General features: G+C 37.0%; 1 protein-coding gene across 5 annotated transcripts in view; it reads left to right on the top strand.

Moving 5' to 3' along the window:
- vldlr (very low density lipoprotein receptor) overlaps positions 1-26,847 on the top strand; it is a 156,081-nt gene that overhangs the window by 61,964 nt on the left and 67,270 nt on the right. For all 5 annotated transcript variants that reach the window (XM_055209124.2, XM_055209122.2, XM_055209127.2 and 2 more), the window contains exons 3-6: positions 8,548-8,670; positions 9,399-9,521; positions 22,652-23,023; positions 24,498-24,620. In XM_055209124.2, coding sequence (XP_055065099.1) covers positions 8,548-8,670; positions 9,399-9,521; positions 22,652-23,023; positions 24,498-24,620 — 741 coding nt within the window. The remainder of the gene's footprint in view (positions 1-8,547; positions 8,671-9,398; positions 9,522-22,651; positions 23,024-24,497; positions 24,621-26,847) is intronic.

Below are 26,847 nucleotides of genomic sequence, written 5' to 3'. Positions count from 1 at the left end.
GAAGTTCACAGCTCTGTTGTTTATCAGTTTCTTATACAAGTTAAATTTTTGAATAGAGTTTGTTTCCTAATAAACAGAAAATGTCGTCCTGACCTTCATTTCTATTTTTATTATATTGTTAACTTCTTAATAAACCTCAAACAAACATGTATACATTTGTCCTCACATTCTTTACTGTAGCTCCCAACATTCCTGCCTCATTATGCAGCTCATTATACGGGCCTTTATTTGCTAGCTGTCAATCAATCCTTCTCGCATACGGCCCCTCCAGACAAAAGGTGTCTTACAATTTTCTGAGTCGGTATATTGTTTTGTGTGAGTGGGTAGGCGGGATGGTTTTCACATCATTTTGAAGGAGGGACTCTGGACTGCTGGATTCTGTTTGGAGGGGTCTTGTTAAAACATGTTTAGTATGGGTTTTCTGGACTTGTGTCAGTGACTTAAAAATTTTGCTTTTTTAGGGACCACGCATGGACATTTTTCTCTCGGGAATGCAAACATTTACATACATTTAGCTCATGTGGTATTGTGGCCCAGTTTGTGCTGAACGCAGTGGTGTGAAACACTTGCCATTGGTGTGTTTAAATTAACTGAAAAAAGACCAAATGTAACAGCATGTCTGAACCTCTGACAATGTCCCAAAATGGTCGGACCCCAGAGGGTTAAGATATGCACTGATAAGTAGGGATGGGAATCGAAAAACCATTTCTTCTTAAGAACCGGTGCCCAGTGAATCGATTCCTTTGAACCGTTAGCATGCCTGCTTAATGGTTCTTCTTATTGGTTCCGCTCGTTGCACATGTGTCACATGGATTAAAGTTTTCCGTCGCTAGACGGATTTCCGTCAATTGCAAAATTATTAAATTCACTTTTCATAAAGACGACGTGTATTCACCTTTTTTAAGTTGGATGTGATCAAAGCCTGGGGGGGAGCCAAATCACGTTCCTCTCTACACTTTAAGTGTAATCACTACGCACCGGATCCCCTCCGGGTTTTGTGACTGTATCACGTTAAGCTGAGGTAAAACTTTATTTCAGCTAGCATGGACAAACTTGTAATGCAGAAAGGCTCCGATGTTTTGGAGATTGATAAAGGTGTAAAAGACAAATGGAGATTGATTTTGCTTAGCGTAATGATGACGATTGGCAAGCCGTCCAGTTCGTGGTATAAGAAAACCAAACCGCCAGGTAATTTACGTGTCTTTGCGATTAGGGTTCCTATATTTTTGGGGTAAATGATTTCTCACGTACGTGATCACCCGCGTCCCGTTTTTGACTGCTATGCTCATCAGGCCAGTTGCTGATACAACGGGTTTGTTAAACTTGTGGGTATACTTAATGTGGCGCCACAAGAACCAAGAGGCGCCACAAGAACCAGGAGGCAGATGACATCCACATCCCGTGAGAGTGATTTCAGGAATCATAAGAGGAGACTGCTTCTGAAATGCTCTCGCGTCACTTTGATGTCATCCACCTGTCGGTTCTTGCAGTTTCATTTGCGTGTGGTCTCAAAAAACGTAACATTTGCAGATATATTTAAGCGCCGCAGTTTATAAACAAGTGATATTAAGCCTTTCAAACACAAACAACAGTGCGTCCGCTGTTTCTGTGTCAGAGCTGAACACGTAAGCCGCGCATTCGCTTCTCATTGAGCTTGTGAGTATTTTTGCCACTTTATTGGCCTTAAATACAAATATGCGTCAAAAATCTCGTCTTTGGAAGTATCCTCATATAAACACGACCATTTAGGTCTTACGAGAAAGCAGAGGTGTGGACTCAAGTCATGTGACTTGGACTCGAGTCAGACTCGAGTCATGAATTTGATGACTTCAGACTCGACTCGACAAAATGTACAAAGACTTGCATCTCGACTTGGACTTGAACATCAATGACTCGTGACTTCACTTGGACTTGCGCTTTTTGACTCGAGAAGACTTGCTACTTCACATGAAAACCTGCCGAATTTTTTTTTAACACGGCCGCGCCGCTCTCAGTGGATCTGCATCTATGAAAAAAAAGTGCACAACCTGCATGCAGAGAGCATGTGCGCAATGTTGGGACCCCGCCAGCAGTACAGCTAAGCAGTGGTGTTGTCTACGTAATACGCAGGTATACGTACAATACAGATATTGTAACATCGTATACCCACTAGGAATTGTAAAGGATTTCCGTATACCCACTAAAAATAGCGTGAGGATGCGTAACAACATGGTTTTGTGACATTTCAAACTTTTAGTCATAATTTAGATGTGAAGCACTGACCATTAGCCTTCTACACTTGCTACTTTAGCGGGTTGAAATGCATATACATATTATAGGCTATATATTTGGTGTGTTTGACTTTCTGCCGATCTGCGCAATCCGATCAGCGTATGAAATCAAATTACTATTGCGGCGCGAAAGTGACTGGGGAGCAGACTGGTGTAGCGCCACAAGAACCCACAGGAAAGTGACAGCAAAGTACCGCAAGAGCGATTCCAGTTATCACGTGGAGAAATCTCGCGGTACTTTGACATCACCAAGAGGTCTGCTTAGCGCCAAATGAAGTTGAACCTGCAGTGTAGCTGCTCACGCGACACTGTAAACAAACATGTGAACGAGTGGAGCAGTGCTGTAACAAAGTCCTGAGAGTTAACAACGCACATGTGAGTAAACAACATTTAAATCATCAGTCCAGTTTATTTATTCCTCTTTTAGCATGTTTGCTTGTGCTTCACAGTGTTAAACTTCCTTTCTCTGTGTTCATTTATATATCTACGTTCAAAATGTATATGATGTTAAACTTCTGTGAATTCATTTCTGCATTGATGTTCAGTTCAGACTTGCAAATGAAAGATAATTTTCTTCACTTTGGTTTGCATGTCTAATATTAGGCTACATGATGGTCTTGTAATAATAATTAAGTAAAAGCCTATTTTAATTTTTAGACAATGCTTGTATTATATGCAAAAAGTAAGCTTTTTATATCAATGACTATGCAAATTAGAGTTAATTCATGGTCATCTTAAATGTGTATTAATTAAAAACATTTACACCATTAAATTACAAATGGCAATGTTATCAATAGTTGTCAGATAATAGCTATTGAAAGAGTAGATATTTTTATTCTCCTTCAATGCATGTGTTAGCCACGGATTGAAGATTGTAAACAGTTTATTTAATTTTAATTAACAGTTGAGTAACTTTTGGCCCTGAGTTAGATGTTGATTAACACTAAACCAGTCTAAAAATCAGACCAGTTTCCCCAGCTGTAAACCCATTGGCTGTTAAAGTATATATTTTTTTCTTATAATAAACTGACATGTTGATAACACGTTCAGTTTATGTGTTTGAGTACACTTTAAGAATGCTGTCTGTTGCATTAAGATCCATACTGTATGCATCTGTGAGTGTAGTGGTGATTATGGGGTGTCGCGCTAGCACGAGTGAGCATAAGGGTGAGAGGGAAAAATCACAGTATATTCACTACAAAAATCTAGACTAGACCACTGCAGCTAACTCACTACATTGACATGGCAAGGTTGAAATAAATACAAACCTTGCAGACATACATGATTTGTATAAATTTTATTTCTGTGGTAAGAGGACTTGAAATGACTCGAAACTAAAATGGTAGGACTTGGACTCGACTTGAGACTTGTTGGCTTTGACTTCTGACTCGACTCGGGACTTGCCTCATCTTTGACTCGACTTGACTCGGGACTCGAGGGCAAAGACTTGACTTACTTGTGACTTGCATAACAATGACTTTGTTCCACCTCTGGGAGAAAGTAAACAGCAGAAAAATTGCGCATAAAATAGCACATCAGCGCTGCCTCTATTGTAACATAATAATATGCTGATAAAGGTACAGTCATTCAATTAACAACTGTCACTATGGTTACAGACATCCTGTGCGAATTGTACACAAGTTTAACTCAAGTTACTCGTTCAGGGTTTATATTCATAACGTTACTGTATAGCTGTGACTGTAAGCTGTTGTGTGAACAGAACAGACCCTGGATTATTCGTTTATGTGTACTGAATAATATGATATGAAAAAGTATTTGTTCACATTAGTAAATGCATTATGAACAAATAATTTGAAATATAGAGTATATAAGCATTAATTAATTCTTGTTTATGTCATTACAGTAATTGATGGTTGTTCATGGTGCATTTACTAATGTTAACAATTTTAATTTTGATTTAAAAAATTATTAGTAAATGCTAAAATAAATACATTTAGGTGGTGATATTCATGTTTTCTTTTTATATAGTGAGTTATTTAGCTGTTTTGCCTTCATCTCTTAAATGCCATGCAAACTACAGCTTCCTATATATGCCACAGGAGACTTTAATATGGAATTAATGGCAAAAGAAATCTCCCCTTAAAATGCTATTGGCCTCGCCTACATTAAGTTTTAGTTAAAGAAATATGACTTGGCCTGAAAAAAATTTCAGTCAGAAGAATTTTTTCACTTTAATCCATGGTGTCATGACGTCACACACGCACGCTGTGTTGTTTTGGTTTGGAACGCAGCAAACATTGCATCGAGGCAGAACGATCCAAAGTTTGGTTATACTTAGTGGTGGGCAGAGCGAGGCTTCGTGAAACACTGAAACAGTTGAATCAATAACTTATATTTCACGCAAAAATACGACGACACGGTCGCGTTGCAGGACACAACAATACCAGCGAGTCAAACACCAGCAGAGCTAACGGGACGCCATCTGTTATTAATCCCGATGGTAATGTGTTAATGTTAATGTGAGCGCCATTTCATTATGTAAACTTTTACTATACGGATAATCTGCCATTGTCCATCAAATTGATGACGGCCAGAGTCTGGCTGGCTCTCACACTGGCTCAGAGGCTGCAGAAATATCTCTCGTGCACCTCTAGCTAACTTAGCCTACTCCGTTTACAGAGGCAGGGAGGAATAAAATGACAGAGGCGAGGATAAACAAATTTCACAGAGCAGTAGAGGCGGACACTACTTAAATATTTCTACTTAAAGTACATTATCAAGTATTTGTATTTTATCAGTGTTTTTTATTTTTTTGAAAACATGCATTCCAAAGCATATTATTATAATTAAATACACTAAATTTCATAATACATTTCATAATTTAGTTTTTTGGTTTATATTTAATATTTATGTACATTAAAATCTAGTAATGTTTTTTACTTTTACTTAAGTAAAAAGTACTTTCCTTAAGTAAAAAGTACACAATTTTTATGTAATTATGTATTAAATCAATTTTTATATGCAATATAAAAGAAATACACAGTATGATTCTATGCTTTAGAATGTAGGGAACATTTTTAGTAAAGTAACATTTTAAAGCACAGATGCTTGGAAAATGAAACTTAAATACTCAAGTAGTGTCCACCTCTGCCGAGCATTGACTACATTTGTGGTAAAGGGTTTGCATCCGTTTGCCACAGTAGATGCCTCTGCATTTCCGTAGGTTAATTTGCTGTATTTGCTGTATTTTGTCCAGCATCATGCTGTATTTTGTCCAGCATCATGTCTTTTCTTTCAAAAGAAAATAACAAATGCATGCATGACCAAAAGTTGCATGTTTTATGTCAGTCTAGTTCTGTTTTATTAATTCCTAGTCCTATTACATATTTACTGGTTGAGAAACACAGCCCTAGGCTATAGGTCCCTGGACTCTACTTTAAGAAGTAGCTCACCTACTTTTAAGTTTGTTCTGAGGTTGCTACACAGAATTTGTGTATACTCTGTTCTGTGTCTTCTGAACAGATATTAAAGTGAGTTAATACAAACATACAAATTTGTGCTTATTCCTTCACCCAATAAGAATCGATAAGGAATCGGATTGATAAGCAACATCGATAATGGAAACGGAATCGTTAATTTCTTATCAATTCCCATCCCTATTTATCTACATTGACTACAAGCTCAGACAGGAAATCTGCAATTTAAAAAAAAAACTGCGTGGTGGCTCGGAGATCTATAGATTGTAGCTAGCAAGAAAAAAAGCTGTTTGTTGTTATCGGTTATTTCCATATTTAACAACATTATTTCGAATGAATTAAATTTTAGTACAGATTTATGGTTTAATTTTAATATTTTGTTTAAATATTTAATTAATATATTATATATTGTAGCTACACCTCCCTCCTTCCCCTTTGATCGAGCTTCATGTTTATAATAGTAGTCTTGTGGGGTGGATTCGTTTAAACTAATGTAATCGTCTGCTTTAAGCCAGGTTTCTGTTAAACAGACTTTTTTGACTGTTTTCAGTGGTTATGAAGAGCAATATGAGAGAGAAATTTGGTAATCATTGTCCAACCTAACAAAAATCCATTATATATATATTTTTTATATATTTCTAATTAAAATATTTCTAATATTCAGAAATGCGCTCTCCGCTCACAAGCTCTGTTCAGAACATACCCGAACCTCACTGTCTGCTGAACTTGCGCAAAAACATCAAAATTTAACCAGCTTTTCAAAATGGTTTTAAAACTAAACATTTAGACTATTTTAGCACAAATTATGAGCTTATTGACGATTTTTTATAATTCTTGACATAATGCGTCTGTCCACAGCAAATTTCAAAACATTTTAATTCATAAAAATAAATCATGAGAACATGAACTCATCACTGCATTTGCAGGAATTCTTATTAACTCATGAAGCAGCCTAACACAATATTTTTACTCTAATAGCTTATCTTTCCCCACACATGAACTGTGATCATGCACAACGAAAAAACATGCAAGAATTAAATCTTGAATGGCAAAACTATATGGCACAACATAGTGTCAACTTAAACATAAATATGAACAATGTATTGATTGCAAAGTTAAACCATTACAGTAGAAACAGTTTTACTGCTGCTTTTAAAGTAATAACGTTAATTTTACACCGCGATGTTGAGCTACAGTGAAATGATAGAAAAGACAGATGCATTATGCGTCAGGTCAATTAGCCTCATTTGCACAAACTGGATGCGCCCGCGCCTCGCTAAACGGCTCATCGGCGTTTATCATATGTGTTACTTCGGCCATTCTGAGTGGTGTGACTGGGACACTAACTCTGCTTGTCATCATCATAAACAGATAATCAGAGTGTGATGTTTATTCTCGCTTTATTAATATGCTGAATAATATGCTGCTGAATATGCTGCCTTCCTTCGTTTTGACCTCAAAGCTCCACAACCATCTCACAAGTGTTGATAGGATATTACTCGTGAGGTGTAACCAATCAGATAGCGCCGTGGGCGGGACATTGGCTGGCTCTGATACACCACTCTGCAGACTTGCTCAAAGTAGCGCATTTTAAAATAAAATTGACTTTAATCAAACCACGGATCCGTGGTAAGTTTTGTGATCTGTCTCGCCACTACTGTAGTAGCACTGATCACTTTGAGGGGGGGGGGGGGATAAATGTATCCCCATCAGGGATAAAAGTAATTAAGCAGAGGCAGGGATACATTGACCAGAAAGGGGGAAATCCCACGCATCCCCCCTAGCAAATCGCACCCTGGATATAAGTGATTGTGAAGTGACACTAATCTACTGTATGTTTCATCCCCCCGGTAGGTATGTTGGCAATATGGAACTGCATCCCAATAAATGACACATACACAGAACTACAGACATACAGTTAGATTGACATTGCTACATGTGTGCACAATATACTACTATGTAAGTACAGTAGGTTACAGTAACAGTGCTACATGTGCAATTGAAAAATGTGTTAGGGTAACAATACTACATGTGTGTACAATATGCTACTATGTAAGTAAGTTACAGTAACATTGCTACATGTGCACAACGTGCTACTATGTAAATAGAGTGACACTGCAATGTGTGTACAGAGCTGCTACGTAAATAACATTACGATTTTGTGCTGTATTATGGTTTGTCACTCTTTGGAGAACTTTCACTCTTTCAGTATCCTCTCTTGTGCTTTCTCGGGTAAAGTTAGCGCCTCTCCGTCTTCTTCCTGTTATCTGCAGTAAGTTCTCTGGTTCTCCCTGACTCCGCAAATGGGAATAAATGCTGCTAACGCTAACTCGCTGTCAGAATAAACATATTTACCAATAGCTAACTGCTTCACTATTCTTATCCTGTACTAACTAGCATGCAAAAAGCTAGCTAAAGTCAGATAATTAAACACTGACACAGTGAAAAACATTTAATAATAATATTCCCAATAACATTGTTTTACTGAAAAATTAACTATAAACAATTTTAATGTATTTTTCAAAAGAATCCTCATTGTTTGGCTGGCTTCTCTCTGCCTCAGACAACGACATGACATGTTTGTCCCGCTTCAGCCAGTGTTGACTCTATGACGCGCTTCCAAGGGGCGGGGTTAGCGATGGGCTGAGACGTTGTTTGCAATTCGCAACTTTATAGCTAGATGGCGCTAAATCTTACACATTACACCTTTAAGGAATTGTTAATGATCGTGACAGAATAAGATATGCACTCGAGTTTAACATTTGGGTTAAGCAACTCCCTGTTACTCATTCTAATGGAAAGACACATTTTGTAATGTTTTTGTTTTCTCATCTTTTCAGTGAGGAAGACCTGTGCAGAAGTGGACTTTGTCTGTCACAGTGGTCAGTGTGTTCCCAAGAGATGGCAGTGCGATGGTGAGCCAGACTGTGAGGATGGCTCAGACGAAAGCATTGAGATGTGCCGTAAGTCTAATTTCTCCTTCCATAGTAGTACTGTACTATGTGATGTTTTTTCAGTGGCAAGGCCTGCAACAAATCAAAGATTTTAGGAGCACCTCACATGCAATCTATTCATATATATAGATCAGTTTTGCATTGCATGTCTCTATATTAATCATGTCTGAGCAACTGTTGGATTGTAAATTTCCATATTTTGATAACTGTGAAGTGTGTTTGAGCATTTGTTTGTGGGCTGTATAATGTAGATTTGATATTGAATTGGTTGTTCGTGTAGTCATTTGCATTTTTGTAAGTTTGGCCTGTAAGGTTTTTGTCCTGTAAGGCTTAGAGTGAAAAAAATGCAAAAGTTATACAGATTATGCATTAGCACCATTTTTTCTGCTTTGCTTATAAACACAATAGATAAACCTAATATCAGTCAACTATTGCAGGTCTTGGAGCATTGCCAAAAGACATTAACATGAGTCTTAAGGTTATTTCTATGTAAAGGTTTACAGTTTGTTTATTGCTAAGCTGTGCTAGTATTTGATTGCATTGGTCAGCAATAACCCTAAAATACCCTTCGCACTGTTTTATTAAACATAAAAGCTTTCTCTGTGGATTGCAATAAATGTTGAAGCTGAACTTGTAAATATTTGCTCCCTTTAAAGCAAAAGTCCAGCATCTCAACGTAATTCCAAAGCCATGTATTTGTTTGCTAAAGTGGCCTTACCTGTTTCTTTTTTACCTAGACATGAGAACCTGTCGAGGGAATGAGTTTAGTTGTGGTGTTGGTTCTACACAGTGCATTCCGGTCTTCTGGAAGTGTGATGGTGAAAAAGATTGTGATAACGGGGAAGACGAGATAAATTGTGGTAAGTCACTAGGCACAACACTAGCAGTTTAATGATATAAGTTTTGCTTACCTCACCTCTTGGTGTTAATGAAATAATGACGAGTCATCCAGAACTTAAGTGTAACCCATACGACAGAAAGGTAGAGATGTAACGATAACTGGTTTAAAAGTTAAACCACAATAAAAATGTCCAACGGCTAGTATTACTGCGTCTAACTATGACAGTGCCACGGCTTGACAACCCCTGTCCAGCATCAACTAATATTAGCAATAACATGTGACAAACACATTCATTCATGTCTGCTCCCATTTGTTTGTGATGGCAGTGCTTCACATCACAGGAATTTAAATCCAAAAAAATTCACATTTAGGGAAATGTAGTTACACTTACATGCAGGGTCCGAAATTAACTTTTTGGCTCACCTGCCACGGGGACTGGTAGATGAAAAAATCTACCAGCCAAGCATATTTTTTACCGGCCAGAATAATAAACAGCCTTTTTTTGTCACATTACTTACAGTACATTAATTTCTTTTGCTGTATTCATGGCATTGCTCGCAAAATTTCAAAATCCCTGGTAGCCCTTCGGGCAGGCACTCTTTAGTTTTTGGTAGCCCGAAATGAATGCAAGTAGCCCGAATAAAAAATACATTACTTTTAATGTAGAATATTAAAACAAAACATCTATCAAAACACAAATAACACATATCAATTTTCAGTACATATCAATCATCAGTTCAAAATTTTCTTCTAACCAAAGTGAAATATCTATACATCAGATTCTGAATCTGAAATATTAAATGAAGTCACAGATAAGAAAATGCCACTTGACTTTGTGGGCATAGCACAGGCTTATTCAATTAGTTTTACCTCAGGCCAAATTTTGCCAATACAATGCCAATAAGGCCTCTAACCACAATGTTTAATCTGCTATTCTTGTTGTTGTTTTGATGCTGTTGTTTTTTTTTAACAAACAAAAAGAATGGATTTCCATGTAAAACAACCTTTCCTGCTCATCCCCACACCAGATATACTCACCATTTAAAAGTGGTTTAGTGGGTCACAAAACTCACAGTTTGGATCATCCAGTTACAGATTGGATAATTTTTTCGATCAGAAAAACAGGGGTTACTGTCGCTTTAAGAGCGATTGTGCAACAGTCACTCTCTTCACTGCCCGTACAATCTATATCACTTTAAAGCTTGCTGCGAGAGATTTAATTTTCTTACGTGAGGATAGTAATGACTGACAGGACGAAGGAGGATTTGCCCAACAAATCCATGACAAATCATGACGGATTGCTTCCTGTACTGCGTCTTTTCACGCGATCGCGAAAGTGAAAGTAAAACTTGAGCGCGCGCTCAAACGTAATTTAAATACCTTGAATTTCATACACCATTATTACACATCCAAATCTGTGAAAGAATGCATAAGCATTTAAATATATGTTTTCCTCCCTATAAGTCAAGATAGCCCGACGGGCAGTGCGGGGATGCATTGATAGCTAATATGCAGCAGATAGCTGCAGACCGCAAGTTACCTGCAGTACTAGCTAGAAACAGACCGTCTCTAGTGCGAGACTTGGAGCGTAGAGACGTTCTGTGGCTAGCTCACCTCGTCCCCAGATTAGTTACTGGCAAACACATTATATTGCATTAATATTTTGGTATGAAAATCACCCGCCAGTGTGGCGGGTAGCCTTTTGAATTTAGTCGCCAAACGGAAAATCTACCCGCATTTGGCGCTTGGCGGGTGTTAATTTCGGACCCTGCTTACATGTACATGTACACTTACGTGTAAATTTTACATTCGGTTTTGCATCAGTACTAGTTTTTTGACTTTTCTAGAAACTTTTAACAAAATCATGATAATATTGGTAGTTGTGGTGATTTTGGTCACTATAACGTGATGTAAAATATGGATGCACCGAAAGGAAGATTCTTGTCTGAAGCCAAATAAAATGAAACACTCAGCTGAAGACAACTAATTGTTTTGCCAATTTTAAGTTAGATTTTTTTAGAGTTTCCTTTTTTTACTTTATTCATTTACATTATTTCACAATGAATTTTTGTACATTCTAGCAGACATTACGGCCCTTTTACACAGGGTAACTTCTCTGATCAGAAAGCCGATTTGTCAAAACGGCTCCATTTACATTTAGAGTCTTTATCGAAGATAAAATTAATATCTGTTTAGCCATCGGCGTATGTCCACATTAATGCATATAGGCTTATATGTAATGCACACATACATTTTTAAAGATAAAAATTAAGAGTGTGATGGTGATTATATAACCGTGAGACCGACGGTTATAGTTGAACAACACTGTCATTAGAACTCTATAACCACTAAAACCGTGTTATTAAAAATATATAAAATAATAATAATAATCATAGAGAATGTTTAAATCCTGATTAAAAACAATTAGTTAACTGTCTGTGTTTATAATGGTCTATGTCGTTTCCAACTGTATTTGATTCTTTGGAAAACAGCATAAGTGAGATGTGCAGATGACTCATGAACATGGAGAATATATCAGGTCAATTGACTGTTCGCTCAGACCCGACCCCCTTTGTTACTGTCACTATGTTCGACAAGATACGCCGCTCTCACGCCCCACCATGTTCTCAGGCAGTAATGAATACATCACAGAGCAAAGAGGACACTGACAACGCACTGACAGAGAGGACCGACCAGGTTACTTTTGATATTAAACATATTAAACAAAGTCTCACCTTTCTCAGTTTTAACCACGGAAAGGCGTCTCCTGACTGCTTTAGATGGCGAAGAAGTATGATTGGTCAGATCACCTGTAATATTGTACAGTATGCAGAGTAAGTGAAATAGTGGTTACAGTTTATGCAATAAACAGTTGCAATGCAATACCTTCGCACTCTAATCGGAATATTTTTCCTCCCGTCATTTTTGTGATCACTGCTTCCTTAAACCGTCCATGGAGAGGTCAAGTAGGGGTGGGAATCGCTTGGACCCTCGTGAATCGATCCAGAATCGATTCTTAGGGTCCCTATTCGATTCAGAATCGATTCTTGACGTACTAATTTGCATATCTGTGACGTCATTGCGTCACATTTGCTCTCAAAGCCAGGTTAATGTTTGTGCTTTTGCTACTAGTCTCTGAACTGTCATATACTTTAATGCAACTAAGGGATAAATAATGTATATACATTATCTTATATACATATATGTTCTGTTTCTGTTGTAAGACATTAAAACCAGTAAAAATAGTAATTAAACGTGACATATTAGTATATCACTGTGTATAATGATGATGCTAGAAGCACCTGACGTGAAGTATATAGAAATATGTTAACCGTCATTAACTTCACTAAACTGACGTGCTTCTAGCATCATCATTATACACAGTGATCGGCAGTACTACTGTATTTATGTAATGCAGAAGTATATTAATGTTATATCTAAACAGTCAGCGGATGATTTAGGGAAACGCTAAAGCACAGTCAGAAGAGTCATTAAATTAAATGCGCTATTTCTCCCTGCCGCTCACTGAACAGAGTAAAGGCAGAGCAAGACTATCCCAAAGTGCATCTTGTTTTCTTGCCGTCTAGATTGAATCAAACAGGGCTGTTCTAGATCTTATTTCTTTCTCTTCTGCTCTTGTAAGCTCCGCTATGCGCTTGTGCAGTGCGCACTCTCTTAAGTTGTCCGTGTGCAGCACTGCTCCCCCAGTTGAGTTCCGCCTTTTGGTTCTGATAACGTATTTTGTAAACTAACATTTAAGAATCGATTCTTGACATTTGTGAATCGATTCAGAATTGCCCCACGTCCGAATCGCGATTCATCTAAGAATCGATTTTTTTGTCCCACCCCTAAGGTCAAGGCTGGATTTGTGCAACGTTTAATCCTAAAGGATGGATCTGTTCCTACTTTGTTGAAACCTAGCGCTTTAGGATCACAACCAGTAGCCTATAGATTATTATGTGTAGATTTACTCCTAGAGTTGTGTACGGTCGCGATGGGGTGAAAAACATAACAAATAGTTTAAAAAAATGTAATAAACTGACATTATATATATGTGAGAGTTGTCACGCGCATTTACACCATGTTGTGTGGAGAATTCATTAAAGGTGCAATTTGTAAGATATTTGCAGTAAAATGTCGCAAAACCACTAAGCCAGTGTTATATATTTTGTCCAGCTGATTATCTGTAATGTTTTCAACTACTTGTAAATCGTGAGAAAATTTCCATTCAAAACATTGACACGGGGCAGTGCAGTCTCCTGTCAATGACGTTAATATCCATGTGACCCTTTGTCACCGCCTTTACTGATGTAAAAACCACATGACAACAGTGGTTGAGTTCAAAAAAATAAAATGGCGGACAAGGAAGCGACTGGAGCACAAATTTAGTGTAAATAAAGGTATATTTTCACTTTTTACACATTTGAATTGCATTTCTAGCGAGAAATTAGTATTGTAGTTTTCAAATATGTGATTAGTTATCACAAAGGCGCTCTCTGTTTATATTTCAAACACGCTGACTTTGAAGTGCGTCCGAAAGCCTTTCTCTGAGCTGCCTTCATGCCTCTGAAGTCATTTCCTCATGAGGCAGCGAGGCAACAAGTCACTGCCTTGAGTTTTTGGACGCAGCCAGTGTCGTGGACAAATGCGGAACTATGCGTTAGCGCCTGTTGGGCTACGCGCTTGCTTATGGACTTATGGATTAAGTTACTCTTTACCGTCTGCCGCTGGTTGTCTCAGCAAAGACAGCTCCCGTAAGCGTACGGGCCAACTAAACGACCCAAGAAGACTTTGGAACAAAACGAGAGAGGATCAATTTGGTGTTGCATTATCTGGATAGAGAGAGCTTCGCGACAACATTTAACTAGACAGAGTTTCTGATCCTGCTTGTGTTTTACGCGATGGGTGAGTTGTTTTGATTTGTAACCCTTAAAAAACTATAAAATGCTATTATATTGATCACAACATTACTGTGTAGATTGTAATCAACCAAATTCCCGCGGACGATATGCACATCAAGATTTGTACAGCAATATAAATGGTCATTTTAAGACACTTCACAATAAGATTTGTACTGTCAATACATTATGTGAAAAATCATTGTAGATTGTAAGTTGAAAACTTAATTCTGTGCTGTGTTAACCATCGAATTTGGACTAATACTGTAATATCTATGACTAACAATTTCGTTTTGAACATCACATATAAACTTAAATAATGAAATAAACGATATCATTAAACGCAACATTAAGAAGACTTGATTACCTTATCAGTCAACGTGATTTCTCGTTCACGTCTGATTGATGGCCATCAGCGGTTGAGTTAAAAACTACAAATCCTATAATTCCACGCTGCTTCAGAGCGTCATTAAACAACATCATTGTTATTAATTTGATCTGGCGCCATCTAGCGGCGCAGATAATACAAATTGCGTCTTTAAATCAAACAAAACCATACAATGTTACAGTGTAATCGTATCTGTGTAGCTCTAATTTGACAAGCAAATGCATAAATAACGACAATACTATTGTTGGTGTATAAAACGAATGAAGCAGTTTTCGTTTATACTTGGTCATTTGACACGTTGAAGTAGGCGCGAATCTATCTGCACGTTGTGTTAAATCCCAAGCGCAACACTCTGATAAATCTAGTGTGTTTACACAATAGAGTTTGGGTTGTGCTGCGGAGAACGTGTGTATGGTATTTTATTTTTGCGCAGATGTTTGAGGCCTGGAGATCGACTGTGTTTAACATTATAAAGCAATTCTGCACCACGGTTTGCCGCCATGCTTTTACACAGTGAAAGAGAGTAACAGGTTACGTGACAGACAACAAGTCCAGTTCTCTTCAGTACACTGCAGAGCTTCATCAAAAAAGACTGCTGCACCTATTCTCTCACTCACTCTAAAAAGCCCAGCTGTGACAAAACGGTTTTACATTACAGACACTATAGCTATTATATATGCAGACACTTAAATGAAGAGTTTTAATAAACTGTTTATTTATTTAGAGGCTTTACTTTTATTTCTGAATATGGAAAAATGTATAGAGGTTGAAATTTTCATGACCCCGTTGTTTTCGTGCTCAAACTCTCTAAATCTGACTCAAACTGCAATACCCATGCAATACTGCAATCAAGCGTTTTAGAGAGAGGTGTTGCAAATATCTATATTATGAGAAAAATAATGCGTTTTTTGAACTTTAACTCTTTCCGCGCCATTGACGAGATATCTCGTCAATCAAGTGAAAATGCTTCCCCGCCAATGACGAGTATTTCCGTCTTTCCGCAATACCGCTATTATCCACTAGGTGGCTTCCGCAACTTTTTAAACCCGGAAGTATTGCCCTATGGCAAGCTGCTGCATGCCCGTGTCTGTTTTAAAAATCGCTCTGAATGGGATCTCTATGAAAAGTCCGTCACAAAAATGGAATTATCTCTGCTTTTTGCTCAAAATGTGGTGTTTTGCAGAAACCTACCCATATTCAAAAGCTGATTACAAAAGAACTACTGAAGGTAGGATGAAATGTTTTTTTTTTAAAGCAGAGGGTCTGTTCTTTCATTTGGTATATTGTATGTTTATATATTTGATGAAGAACATTTTCTGGAAGGCATTAAACTTTTGTGAAAATCATGAAAAGCGCTGGCTGGCAACTTTTTTTAAAAACGCTGGCGGGGAAAGAGTTAATTCAAACAACAGTATTGTGGCAGACCCCAACAATAAATATATAATTTTTTTGTGCTCAGATTGGTGGCTCTTTAAATTAAAATGTAAACGCAGCTGTATTAAGCACAATATATGGCCTGCATTCTATTGTTTCGACTATTTTAGGACACTGGCAGAGGTTCTGACATGCTCTTAAATTTGGTATTTTTTCAGTTGCTTTAAACATAATAGTGGCTAATATCACATAACACTCTATTCAGCACAAACTGTGCTACAATTATATGTCCGTAACATGTATGTACCTATTTGTATTTTTAAGTAAATTATGTTTATGCGTGAGGAATGTTGTGCTAGAATGATTTTGAGTAGACATAAACAGAAAATGTTTTGCTTGTAGTTGAATAACAAAAAAAGTGTACAATACGACAAAAATTTAATTAAGTTTTATTTATATAGCACTTTTCACAATTGTTTAGTTCAAATTCAAAGCAGCTTTACTAGATGCAGGTGAAAACACAGAAAAATCAATGGACAGCAAAAGCAGCAAAATACAGCGGCTTAGAATAAACCGTACTAGCTAGCGTAGTAATAATGTAACGCATAGAAAAGGGTGCTAAGTTAAGCCAATTTCAGCTGACTCCTCAGGGGTTGAAAAAACCCCTAGGAGAAAAAACTTCCTGGCTTTTTTAGTCAGGTAGGGAAAGTCCTAGGAGGGAAAAACCCTTGAGAGAGAGCCAGACATAGCTGATTCTATAGAGGATATATTATGTAATGGGTATGATTGTATAAAATTTTATGGGAATTAAAGACTTAAAATAACTGTGTGTGTGCTATGTGTGTAAGTATATAAATTATATAAAATAAATGTGTGGATGTTATTTATACAGGGCTCTTCCCAGGCATGTGATTTTCTACTGATAACATAACAGTAACCGCTTCACTGTTTGTATCATTCCGCCACCTACTGGTCATTTTAGTATTAGTGAGTGGTGCTTCTTTAAGAGCCATTCGCTTATCTCCAGGGATATGATTTTTCCGTATAAATACATTTTTTTTAGAATTTCCTGGCCTGGGTGGGATGACTTGTCTAAATCACGTAAATCCGATGAGTTTTATTTTGCGATGGTGGGGGGTATGCGCGCATTGTTTGTAGACGCGCACTTCGCCGTCATCCAGTATGTATCCCAGACATTAGGTTTGTTTAAGTTCATGAGGCACCGCAAAAAACGTCATGCAGTTGACATCAAAGTAGCACGGGAGTGATTCGAGAAATCATAAGGAAGTCTGCTTTGAAAAGCTCTCGCACTACTGTGATGTCACCCACCTTTTCTGTGTTCTTCTTCATACATGTGCTTGTTGAGGATGCGCAGAGCGACTACATTCAGGAGGTAAATCAGTCGAGTATAAGACACAAAACGCTGTAAAACTATCACTGTAGAATTCTGAGGCATCAATGATATAAGTTAAAAGAACAACTGAAAGGATTTTTTTAAAATGGATTGGAACAAATGATGGACATGGGCTACTCCTGGCTTGTATGTCACATTGGTCTACCAGCCTACTGTAAACAGGAAAATGTAAACATGTTAAAATTGCAAAATATTGGATGAAATGCTGTTAATACAGATTGGTTTAAGCTTGACAGATTGACGACTGGTCCACGCAGTCAGAAAATACATCACACATACATGAAACTAATTGAATCAATTATAATACTTATGTAATATCTTTGTCATTTCAAACCGGTATTATTCCCCAAGCTCTTAAAATTGCGAAAGTTATTCCTATTTTTAAATCAGGTGATACAAAGGTGTTTAGTAATTATCGTCCCATATCCATTCTTCCCTGTATTTCCAAAATATTTGAGAAACTCGTTTATGAACGATTGAATAAACATTTAATTATTAATAACATTATATATAAACATCAATATGGGTTTCGGAAAAAATATTCAACAGAACATGCATTAATTCAGCTTGTAAATTGTATATCTAATGCCCTTAATAATAAAAAATTTGCTCTTGGTATTTTCCTTGATTTGAGCAAGGTTTTTGACACGGTTTCACATGATATTTTGATTTCTAAGCTTAATAGATATGGAGTGGAGGGTACTGCCTTAGTTTGGTTCCGTAATTACCTTATTAACAGAGAACAATTTGTTTCTGTTAATGGTTTCTTATCTAAAACTTCTAAAATTTCATTTGGGGTTCCTCAGGGCTCTATCTTGGGTCCTTTATTGTTTTTAGTTTACATTAATGATTTATTTCTTTGTTGTGATCATTTCCTACCAATACTATTTGCAGATGACACTAATCTTATTGCAGTACATGAGGATTTTGGAACCTTGATTCAACATGTTAATGACGAGTTAAAAATATTATCTAATTGGTTTCATACAAAAAAGCTAACGCTCAATGTTAAAAAATGTAATTTTATGATATTTCACAACATTAATAAATTATATCCTAAAGAACATGCTGGCGTAGAAATCGACGGAGTACCAGTTACTCAAGTGGCTTCAACAAAATTTCTAGGTGTTATGATTGATGAAGGTTTAAATTGGTTCAAACATGTTGATCTAGTCTGTACAAGATCCTCTAAAATGTTAAATATACTAAGAATTGTTTTTCCTTCAATCCATTCATCTGCGCATCTAACGCTTTATTATAGCTTTTTATTTCCCTTTATGAACTATTGTAATATTGTCTGGGGTACTACCTTTCCCACTTATCTTGCTAAAATTTCTAAAATTCAGAAGTTCTTGCGTATGATCTCCCACTCTTCTAAATATGCTCCTTCCGCACCTTTATTTCTCAGATATAACATTTTATCAGTTGAAAAAGTTAATGTCTATCTATCATGTATATTTATGCATAAGTTTATTTATAAGAGAGAAGATTTCCCACAAACATTACAACACTTTTTTACTTTTATTTCTGATACTCATATCCATCATACAAGGCATAGTGAAATTAATTTTGTCTTACCGTTCTCTAGAACTTCAGGTCATAAAACGGACCTTTGTTTTAAAGGTCCACAACTATGGAGTGAATTAAGTTTGTCCTTAAGATCCATGTCTTCACTGTTTCTCTTTAAAAAACTGTTGAAAGACCTTTTGATTTTACAATGACAGTTTTTCTTTCATTATCCCACAGTACACTAAAGTCTACTTATCCTTATATGCTGTTCTTCATTTTCTTTTTTTTTCTTCTTTTCTTTTACTTTTACATTTACTTTCAACTTTATCCTTTTACATCTCTAACTTTAAGTTAATGATATTAGGTGAATTATGCTTCTGAATTCATGTTCTTTCCCCTCATTATTATTTATCTAATTTGTCTGTGTGCCACCTTGTTCTTTAATTTTTTTTATCATTGCATGTAAGTGGAGTGGAACTCTGTATAAACCCAATTGGGTTTCGTTCCCCTCCATGTACTGTATCCTATGTGATATTTGTGCAGAACAATAAACTAAACTAAACTAAACTAAATAATCAGTCATGTAATCATAAATTAGAAATAACTATTTATGTAGAAAGTTTATCATTTGCATGTGTTTACAAGCCTTGCAAATGTTAATATTCAAGCGATTTTAGACTATTTGAGCGACAAAGATGCTAAAGTGAGCTGTTGCACACACACTCATGGACACAAACTCAAAAGCCAACTCACAGAGACGCCTGCTTCAAAAAGCCCACAAATACATAATTTCTTTGCGCTTAACAGGAGATATACACACAAATTATCTTTTAATTAGGACTGGGAAAAGATTAATCGCGATTAATCGCATACAAAATAAAAGTTATGTTTTGCATAATACATGTACTGTGTGTAATTATTGTGTATATTTAACCACACACACATACATATATTTTTTATTTATATATAATTTTTTATATATATGTATGTATGTATGTATGTATGTATGTATGTATGTATGTATGTGTGTGTATATGTATATATGTATATATGTATAAATATGTATTTATATGTACATAATAATTACACACAACACACACTCATATATTAATGCCAAAAATCACTTTTTGTGTGTGTGCGATTAATCACGATTAATCTTTTCCCAGCCCTACTTTTAAAGGATTAGTCCATTTTCTTAAAAGAAAAATCCAGATAATTTACTCACCACCAGCCATCCAAAATGTTGATGTCTCCCCCCGCTCAGTCGAGAAGAAACAACGTTCCCCGAAGAAAACATTGCAGAATTTTTCTAATTTTAATGGACTTTAATAGAACCCAACATTTAATACTTAACTTAACACTTAAGTTTTTTCAACAGAGCTTCAAAGGACTACAAACAATCCCAAACGAGGCACAAGGGTCCCATCCAGCGAAACGATTGTCATTTTTGACAAGAAAAAAAAACAAATATACACTTTTAAAGCACGGCTGGGTTTTTGGACCCCATGGAGTTAAAGTATTCCCACAATTTTGATTGCGTTCTGGCTGTTTGGTATCACGCCTGATTTTCAGTGTCACCGGGAGCTGAAGCCACCATTGCTTCAAATGATAAATTGATGTAATCGTCGAAATCAGTTAGGTTGATGCATCGTTCAGCCCTAATCTCTTTATTAATTAAGACTTCTAAAAACCGACTCCATTTAATTGACTAGTCTTGCAGGTGAAAAATGAGATGATTAAAGCTCTTTGTAATCTCTTGCCTTAATGGTTAATGTTTGAGATCACATTAATTAATCCAAGCCTTGAACATGCTTAGCTAAGTCATAGGGGTGTGACGAGACACTTAATCGACGAGACGAGATGAGACACGAGATTGGGTTCACGAGAACGAGACGAGATGATATTTTTACACTTTTTAAGAAACCCTCGATGATAAAATAAATGAATAAGAAACTGAAATCATGTTATTTTGAAATGTTTTAACTAATCAAGGACTGCCCCTAACAATTATTTTACTAACTGATAACGAAGTAATTTGTTATTTTTGGGTAATAAAAATAGACCCAAGTGAGCAGTAGCCTTTAAAATTACATAATAACGAAGATGCAATAATAATTGGTTCAAATAAAGTATTAAAACCAAGTTACATTAAACAACATTACATTAACAAACACATTACATTTGTGGTCTATAAATAAAAAGCATTATGTATATATTATAACAAATGCCTGCAGGGAGAGATAGTTGGCTCGTCTCGCGGATGCTATCTTCACTTTCACTTTAGACGGAGAGAAACGCTTATTTTTTAGCCAAACAATGTTTAAATCCATTTGAATATTTAATATACGTCCATTTCTTTACAATAAAAATTAACATGCAGACATTAAATCATGTAAACTCTGTGATGGTTTAATCTGCTGAGACTTCACATCTGACACTGATCAACAGACAAACACAACACGTCTCAGACTTCATACGAGCTCCCAAACAAACATTATTGGAAACCCAAACAAAAACGCAAATGCAGTAAAAGACAGAATATAATGCATGCACTGTAAGAGGCTAATTACACCAACCACGCTTTAAACGCTTGGAAACGCAAGGCGCGACGCACTGCCTTTTTTAAAAAAGAGCAGTGCGAGTCGACGTGGCTTTTAATATTGCTAGGCAACCACCTAGTCAGCTGTCTTGTCAATCAAATATTGAAGCGTGAGCGCTCTTTTGCTGTTAACTGTCATATTAGCAGAAACTTTAAAAAGATGACGCTTGCTCTGACCTTGTTTGAGGGTGAGAGGTGCACAAACACACAGGAGAGAGTGAGCGAGTGGAGTCCGGTTCTTCAAAGCAACTGTAAACTTCCCTCACCACAACGTAAGGCCCGCATCTCCCCTCATTTGAGTGGACAATGGAAAGACGCGAGTGACGTCGGGCGCTTCTCCGCTTTCAGCGTTCCTTCAAAGGCGCGTGCTGCGGCCGCCGGCAAAAACCGCAAGGCGCTAAGCGCGCATAAACAGCGCGCAAACGCTCCATGCCCATAGAATATCATTTAAAAAAGGCGCCTGCAACTGCCATAAACGCTTTTAGTGTAACTGGCCCCTAAAAGGGTCAAACAGAAAGCTGCATCCTCCGGAGGTCTCATATGCAGGATGCATACGTCATTAAGGTTTATTTCAGATCATTAACTGAGCATTACATTCGCAAGTCGTGAGCATATTACAACAATTTGTGATTAACTAAATTATTAGTAAACTTTATAATTGTTAGTAGTCTCTAATAAGACAGTCTTTATGAAGTAAATGCAGTTTAAAAATGCGACCTCCGAAGGATGCAGTCTTTTATTTGAGAAACGGCCAGAATTTCACCTACACAAGAAATCTCGCGAGACACACTTAATCTTGCGATACATATTTAATCTCGCGAGATCTCGTCGCACGAGATCTCGTCACACCCCTACTAAGTCATATAAGACCATAAACATGAGTACATTCCACCTTAAAGAGGTATTTCTCTGGAACTGTAGTGCATATAAAAATATCATCACACATTTTGCATGATTTTTTTGTCAGGTAACATTACATGTGCCCCTCTGGAGTTCACCTGTGCCAGTGGTCGTTGTGTGTCTCGTAATTTTGTCTGCAATGGTGAGGATGACTGTGGCGATGGTAGTGACGAGCAGGGCTGTGCTCCATCCTCCTGTGGTCCTAATGAAATTCCCTGTGGGAACAACACATGCATTCCTAGGACTTGGTTATGCGATGATGATGTGGACTGCCCAGACCAATCGGATGAGTCACCTGAGCATTGTGGCCACAACCCGACCCCACCGGCGAAGTGTTCATCCAGTGAGATGCAGTGTGGTTCTGGGGAATGCATCCACAGAAAGTGGCGCTGCGATGGTGACCCAGACTGCAAAGATGGCAGCGATGAGAAAAACTGTTGTGAGTATTTTGCTTGTTTGAAATCAGATGTTAATTGTGTCCCTGTATGTTAGGTGTTTTTTTGTGCAAGATGTTCTTGACAGTTATGCAAACATGCAAAGTGTTATGCTTTTACCATTATGTAAAGCTTTTTCTGCATTAGTGGAAACTAGGGATGTCAAATTATGTAATTTCCCATTAATTCGGTGATCATTTAAATTACCAAATAATCAATCAATCAAATAATCGTTAACAGTAAAAGTGCAATAAGCCATTACAGCAGTGGCATATAGCCAATGACATAAGTGTGCATAAAAATGCCAACTTCCTCACGCAAACTAAAACGTTCTATTTTGTCTAAATAACATGCTAGTGGGATTGTAAAATGAGTCAATGTAGTTGGTGTTTTGATAAAAATCATAAATTTAACCTCGTAATGAAATATAATGACTAATAGACACAAACTCCGCCTCATAACGGGCACTCCGCACAGTCGGATGAAAGTCCGTGCGTCCATGACAAAATAAAAGTTTCATTCATTATCATAAAGTGTTATTTTTCTAGTTATTCACCTCGCTTTCTGAGTCGTTGATACATTGCTTGTTGTAATTATATCCAAGAAGCACACACAGGGCACTTTTCCATCGTCACCTCAGCTTTAGACCTGCAGTGTACTTTCAGCAAAGATGCTTGTATTATGAAGATTTTAACCTTCCGTTAGAAAACCCCGAAGTGTTTAGCGTGTAGCGCCTCAGCCAGTCAATAATGCTGATCAATGATATATGTTGCGGGCGTTCAGAGTGTAACAACAGTCAGTTACAGTTTACATTTAAAGGAACAGTATGTATGATTGTGGTCAAAACTGGTACTGCAATCACAAAACTTGTGGCTAAAACTGGTACTGCAATCTCACAACTGGTGGCCAATACACAACATGTCAACATAAACATCAGTTGAGGGCTGCAACTCCACTTTTTAAATGACAATATTCTGGCCATACCACTGTTGTCAGTGATATAAGTATTTGAAATGAAAATGTTTTGTTAATGTCTAGTGACATATCAGGGCCATTTTATGATTAATTGATATACATTTCTTACATACTGTTCCTTTAACAGTTTCTTGGCAGAATTTAGGTTTTATGTTTTAATCTGTTCATTAAAAACGCTTCTGGTCTCCTTCCCTGAGTTAGCAGCCAGCCTCGTCTCGAATGAGGTTAAAAAGCCCAGGTGTGTGTTTGCATCGTTGTGATCATGGCTAGTTTAACTTCGCGCTTGTTTAATTTTTTCAACAGCTGTGTATGTGCTTTTTGCCGCACACACGTGCTTGCTTTTTCGACAATCGTTAAGTTTTATCGATTTAATTCTTATCGACAATCAATCGAAGATCGATTGATTGTTAACATCCCTAGTGGAAACACACTTTCTATATTGTTTTGCTCTCTGGTCTTTAGCATAAACTAACTAACATGTCTTGCTTTGTGTGCAATACGCAGCTGTCCGTACCTGCAGGCCTGACCAGTTCAAATGTGATGACGGCAGCTGTATTCATGGCAGCAGGCAGTGCAATGGGTTCCGAGATTGTGGAGATGGTACAGATGAAGCCAACTGCAAGAATGGTAGATTAATTTATCTAGAATTGTGTGCATGCGTGTGTGTGTGTGTGTGTATGGGTTACCATACATCATTTTGTCACTTTTCACACACACTTGAAATGTGACCTGTATTTAACCCATTTTATTTCTTTGTTTAATTTCATTGGAGTTCGTCATTTGACTTTTTTATTGGTTCTAGACCAGGGGTGGGCATCGAGGGCCACAGTCCTGCAGAGTTTAGCTTCAACCTTAATCGAACCTTGTAATCACCTAACATAATATAAAACATTCTGTAAAAATATAATCTTGATATCTGAAATATTCATGTCATAATTAAAATCAATGATTGTAATCACATTTTGATGCTCCCAAAGTACTTTAAATCTCTTTTAAAAACAGTTAAATGCTATTTTGTCCATTTATAACAGCAACCTAAAAAACAGGTGGTGATCCTACATCTTTATGTGATGTCCTGGCAGCAGTGATGTCTTTTGATATCATCTCTGGAGGCAGCTGCTTCTTCTTAAACCCACAGCCAATGCAAAACTTTCATTACTGATAAATGAACTTTGATTTGTAGTTTATTATAAGATTGTGTTTTCCCCATCTTTTGTGCCGTTGTAGATAATACACCATTTACCACATTCTTGGGAACTGCTGAAATTGTTGAAGTATGATGTGTATGGTGAATGGAATTGTTATTCTACATCAAAAGATTATAAAGTGCAACTGTTTTCTGCCATTTAACCTCACAGGACAGTAAAGAACCTCTTAGATGACAGTAATTTAAAGAAACTACGTACCGCAAGTGCCTAAATAACTCTACTTGCATTATTTTTATGTAAGTGATTACTGACTGCAACAATATTAGGCCTAGCAGGAGTTCACATTAACTGAAAGTCCTGCATCTGCTGAGTCTGCACAGAAAAGTGTAGCAAAGAAGTTAAAGAAATGTGAAAATATGTGAAAAAAATTTATTTGGTTATTGCGATTTATGTCACAGGAAAGGGACACAGGGAAACATCTTTTTTTATTTATCAATGATTTATTAGTTTTTACTTGTGAACATGAGTACCAGTGTTTACAATAACAGTTTTTTTTTTACTTTGTCCAGAGTAAATACTGGAACTAATAATGATACAAAATGTATAGAGGGCGGTAAGAAATACCGTAAAATAGAAATGAAAGAAAAAAAGATAAACAAATGTTTTGAGGATAACATGTACATACACAAAGTAAAAACTATATACAAGTTGTCAGAGATAAGTGACATACAAGAAGACAGTGTCTATGTAGTGAGACATATATAAAAAAAACAACAAGAAGGCAATTTAAGTCTTTGTGAGATTCTTCTGTCCAATACTATACCTTAGCATCAGTCAGGTTCTAATAATAGAAGTGAGGCTATCATGGGTTTGGCTCCAATGCACAATAGTTAAGATTTTTGCGTTATTGATTATAGCTGTGGATCGCTCCAGACTAACAATATCTACGAAATAAGACAACCATTTTTGTTTTGACAGAGAGTTGGGAGGAAACCAGGAACTAATGATGGTTTTCTTTGCAGCTGTTAGTCCTGAGAAAAGAGTGCGTTTTTGGTTCAATGTTACTGTCCTCACCAAGAAGAATAAAAGAAGGTTCAGGGTCCAAAGTTATTTCCAAAAGTTGTGATAAAACAGTTGAGACATTTACCCAGAAATTATAGACTGAGGGGCATTCCCAGAAGATATGTAAAAAACTGCCCACAGCATCAAGATTACAATTGTTACACACAGGGGAAGAAATAAGTTTCATCCTAAAGCGTTTTAGGGGTGTATAATATGTTCTGTTAACTACATTGTAGTTTATCAGCTGGTAGGCAGGATTTTTTAGAAAAAGCTGATATATTTTGCCATATTATTTCCCGAGCAGGTTTAGGCTTACGGACCTGTTGCTATGACAGCAACCCTAGGATGAGCTTCAAAGAACCGAATAATCCAAGATCAAGCCAAATCGACAACAATCAAATCCAGCTAACAGAGTAATCCACGTAAGAAGAACGGATGCCAGTTTCGTTTGAAATGCGTCCCAGACCACCTTCTGAAGTTGTTTGAGCGATCAGATTTAAATCTGTCTCCAAAACGTTTTGGAGGGCATTTACACCTGGTCTTTTTATGATCCGATAGCTAGTCGATCAGAGAAAACACATGAAGTGACCAGGTGTAAAAAGCCCCTATGCTGCTCTTGTCCACAAACACCAGAAGCACGCACA

This window comes from Misgurnus anguillicaudatus, chromosome 12, assembly GCF_027580225.2.
Source record: "Misgurnus anguillicaudatus chromosome 12, ASM2758022v2, whole genome shotgun sequence".
Classification (NCBI taxonomy): domain Eukaryota; kingdom Metazoa; phylum Chordata; class Actinopteri; order Cypriniformes; family Cobitidae; genus Misgurnus; species Misgurnus anguillicaudatus.
This window is presented reverse-complemented; position numbering and strand designations above follow the sequence as displayed.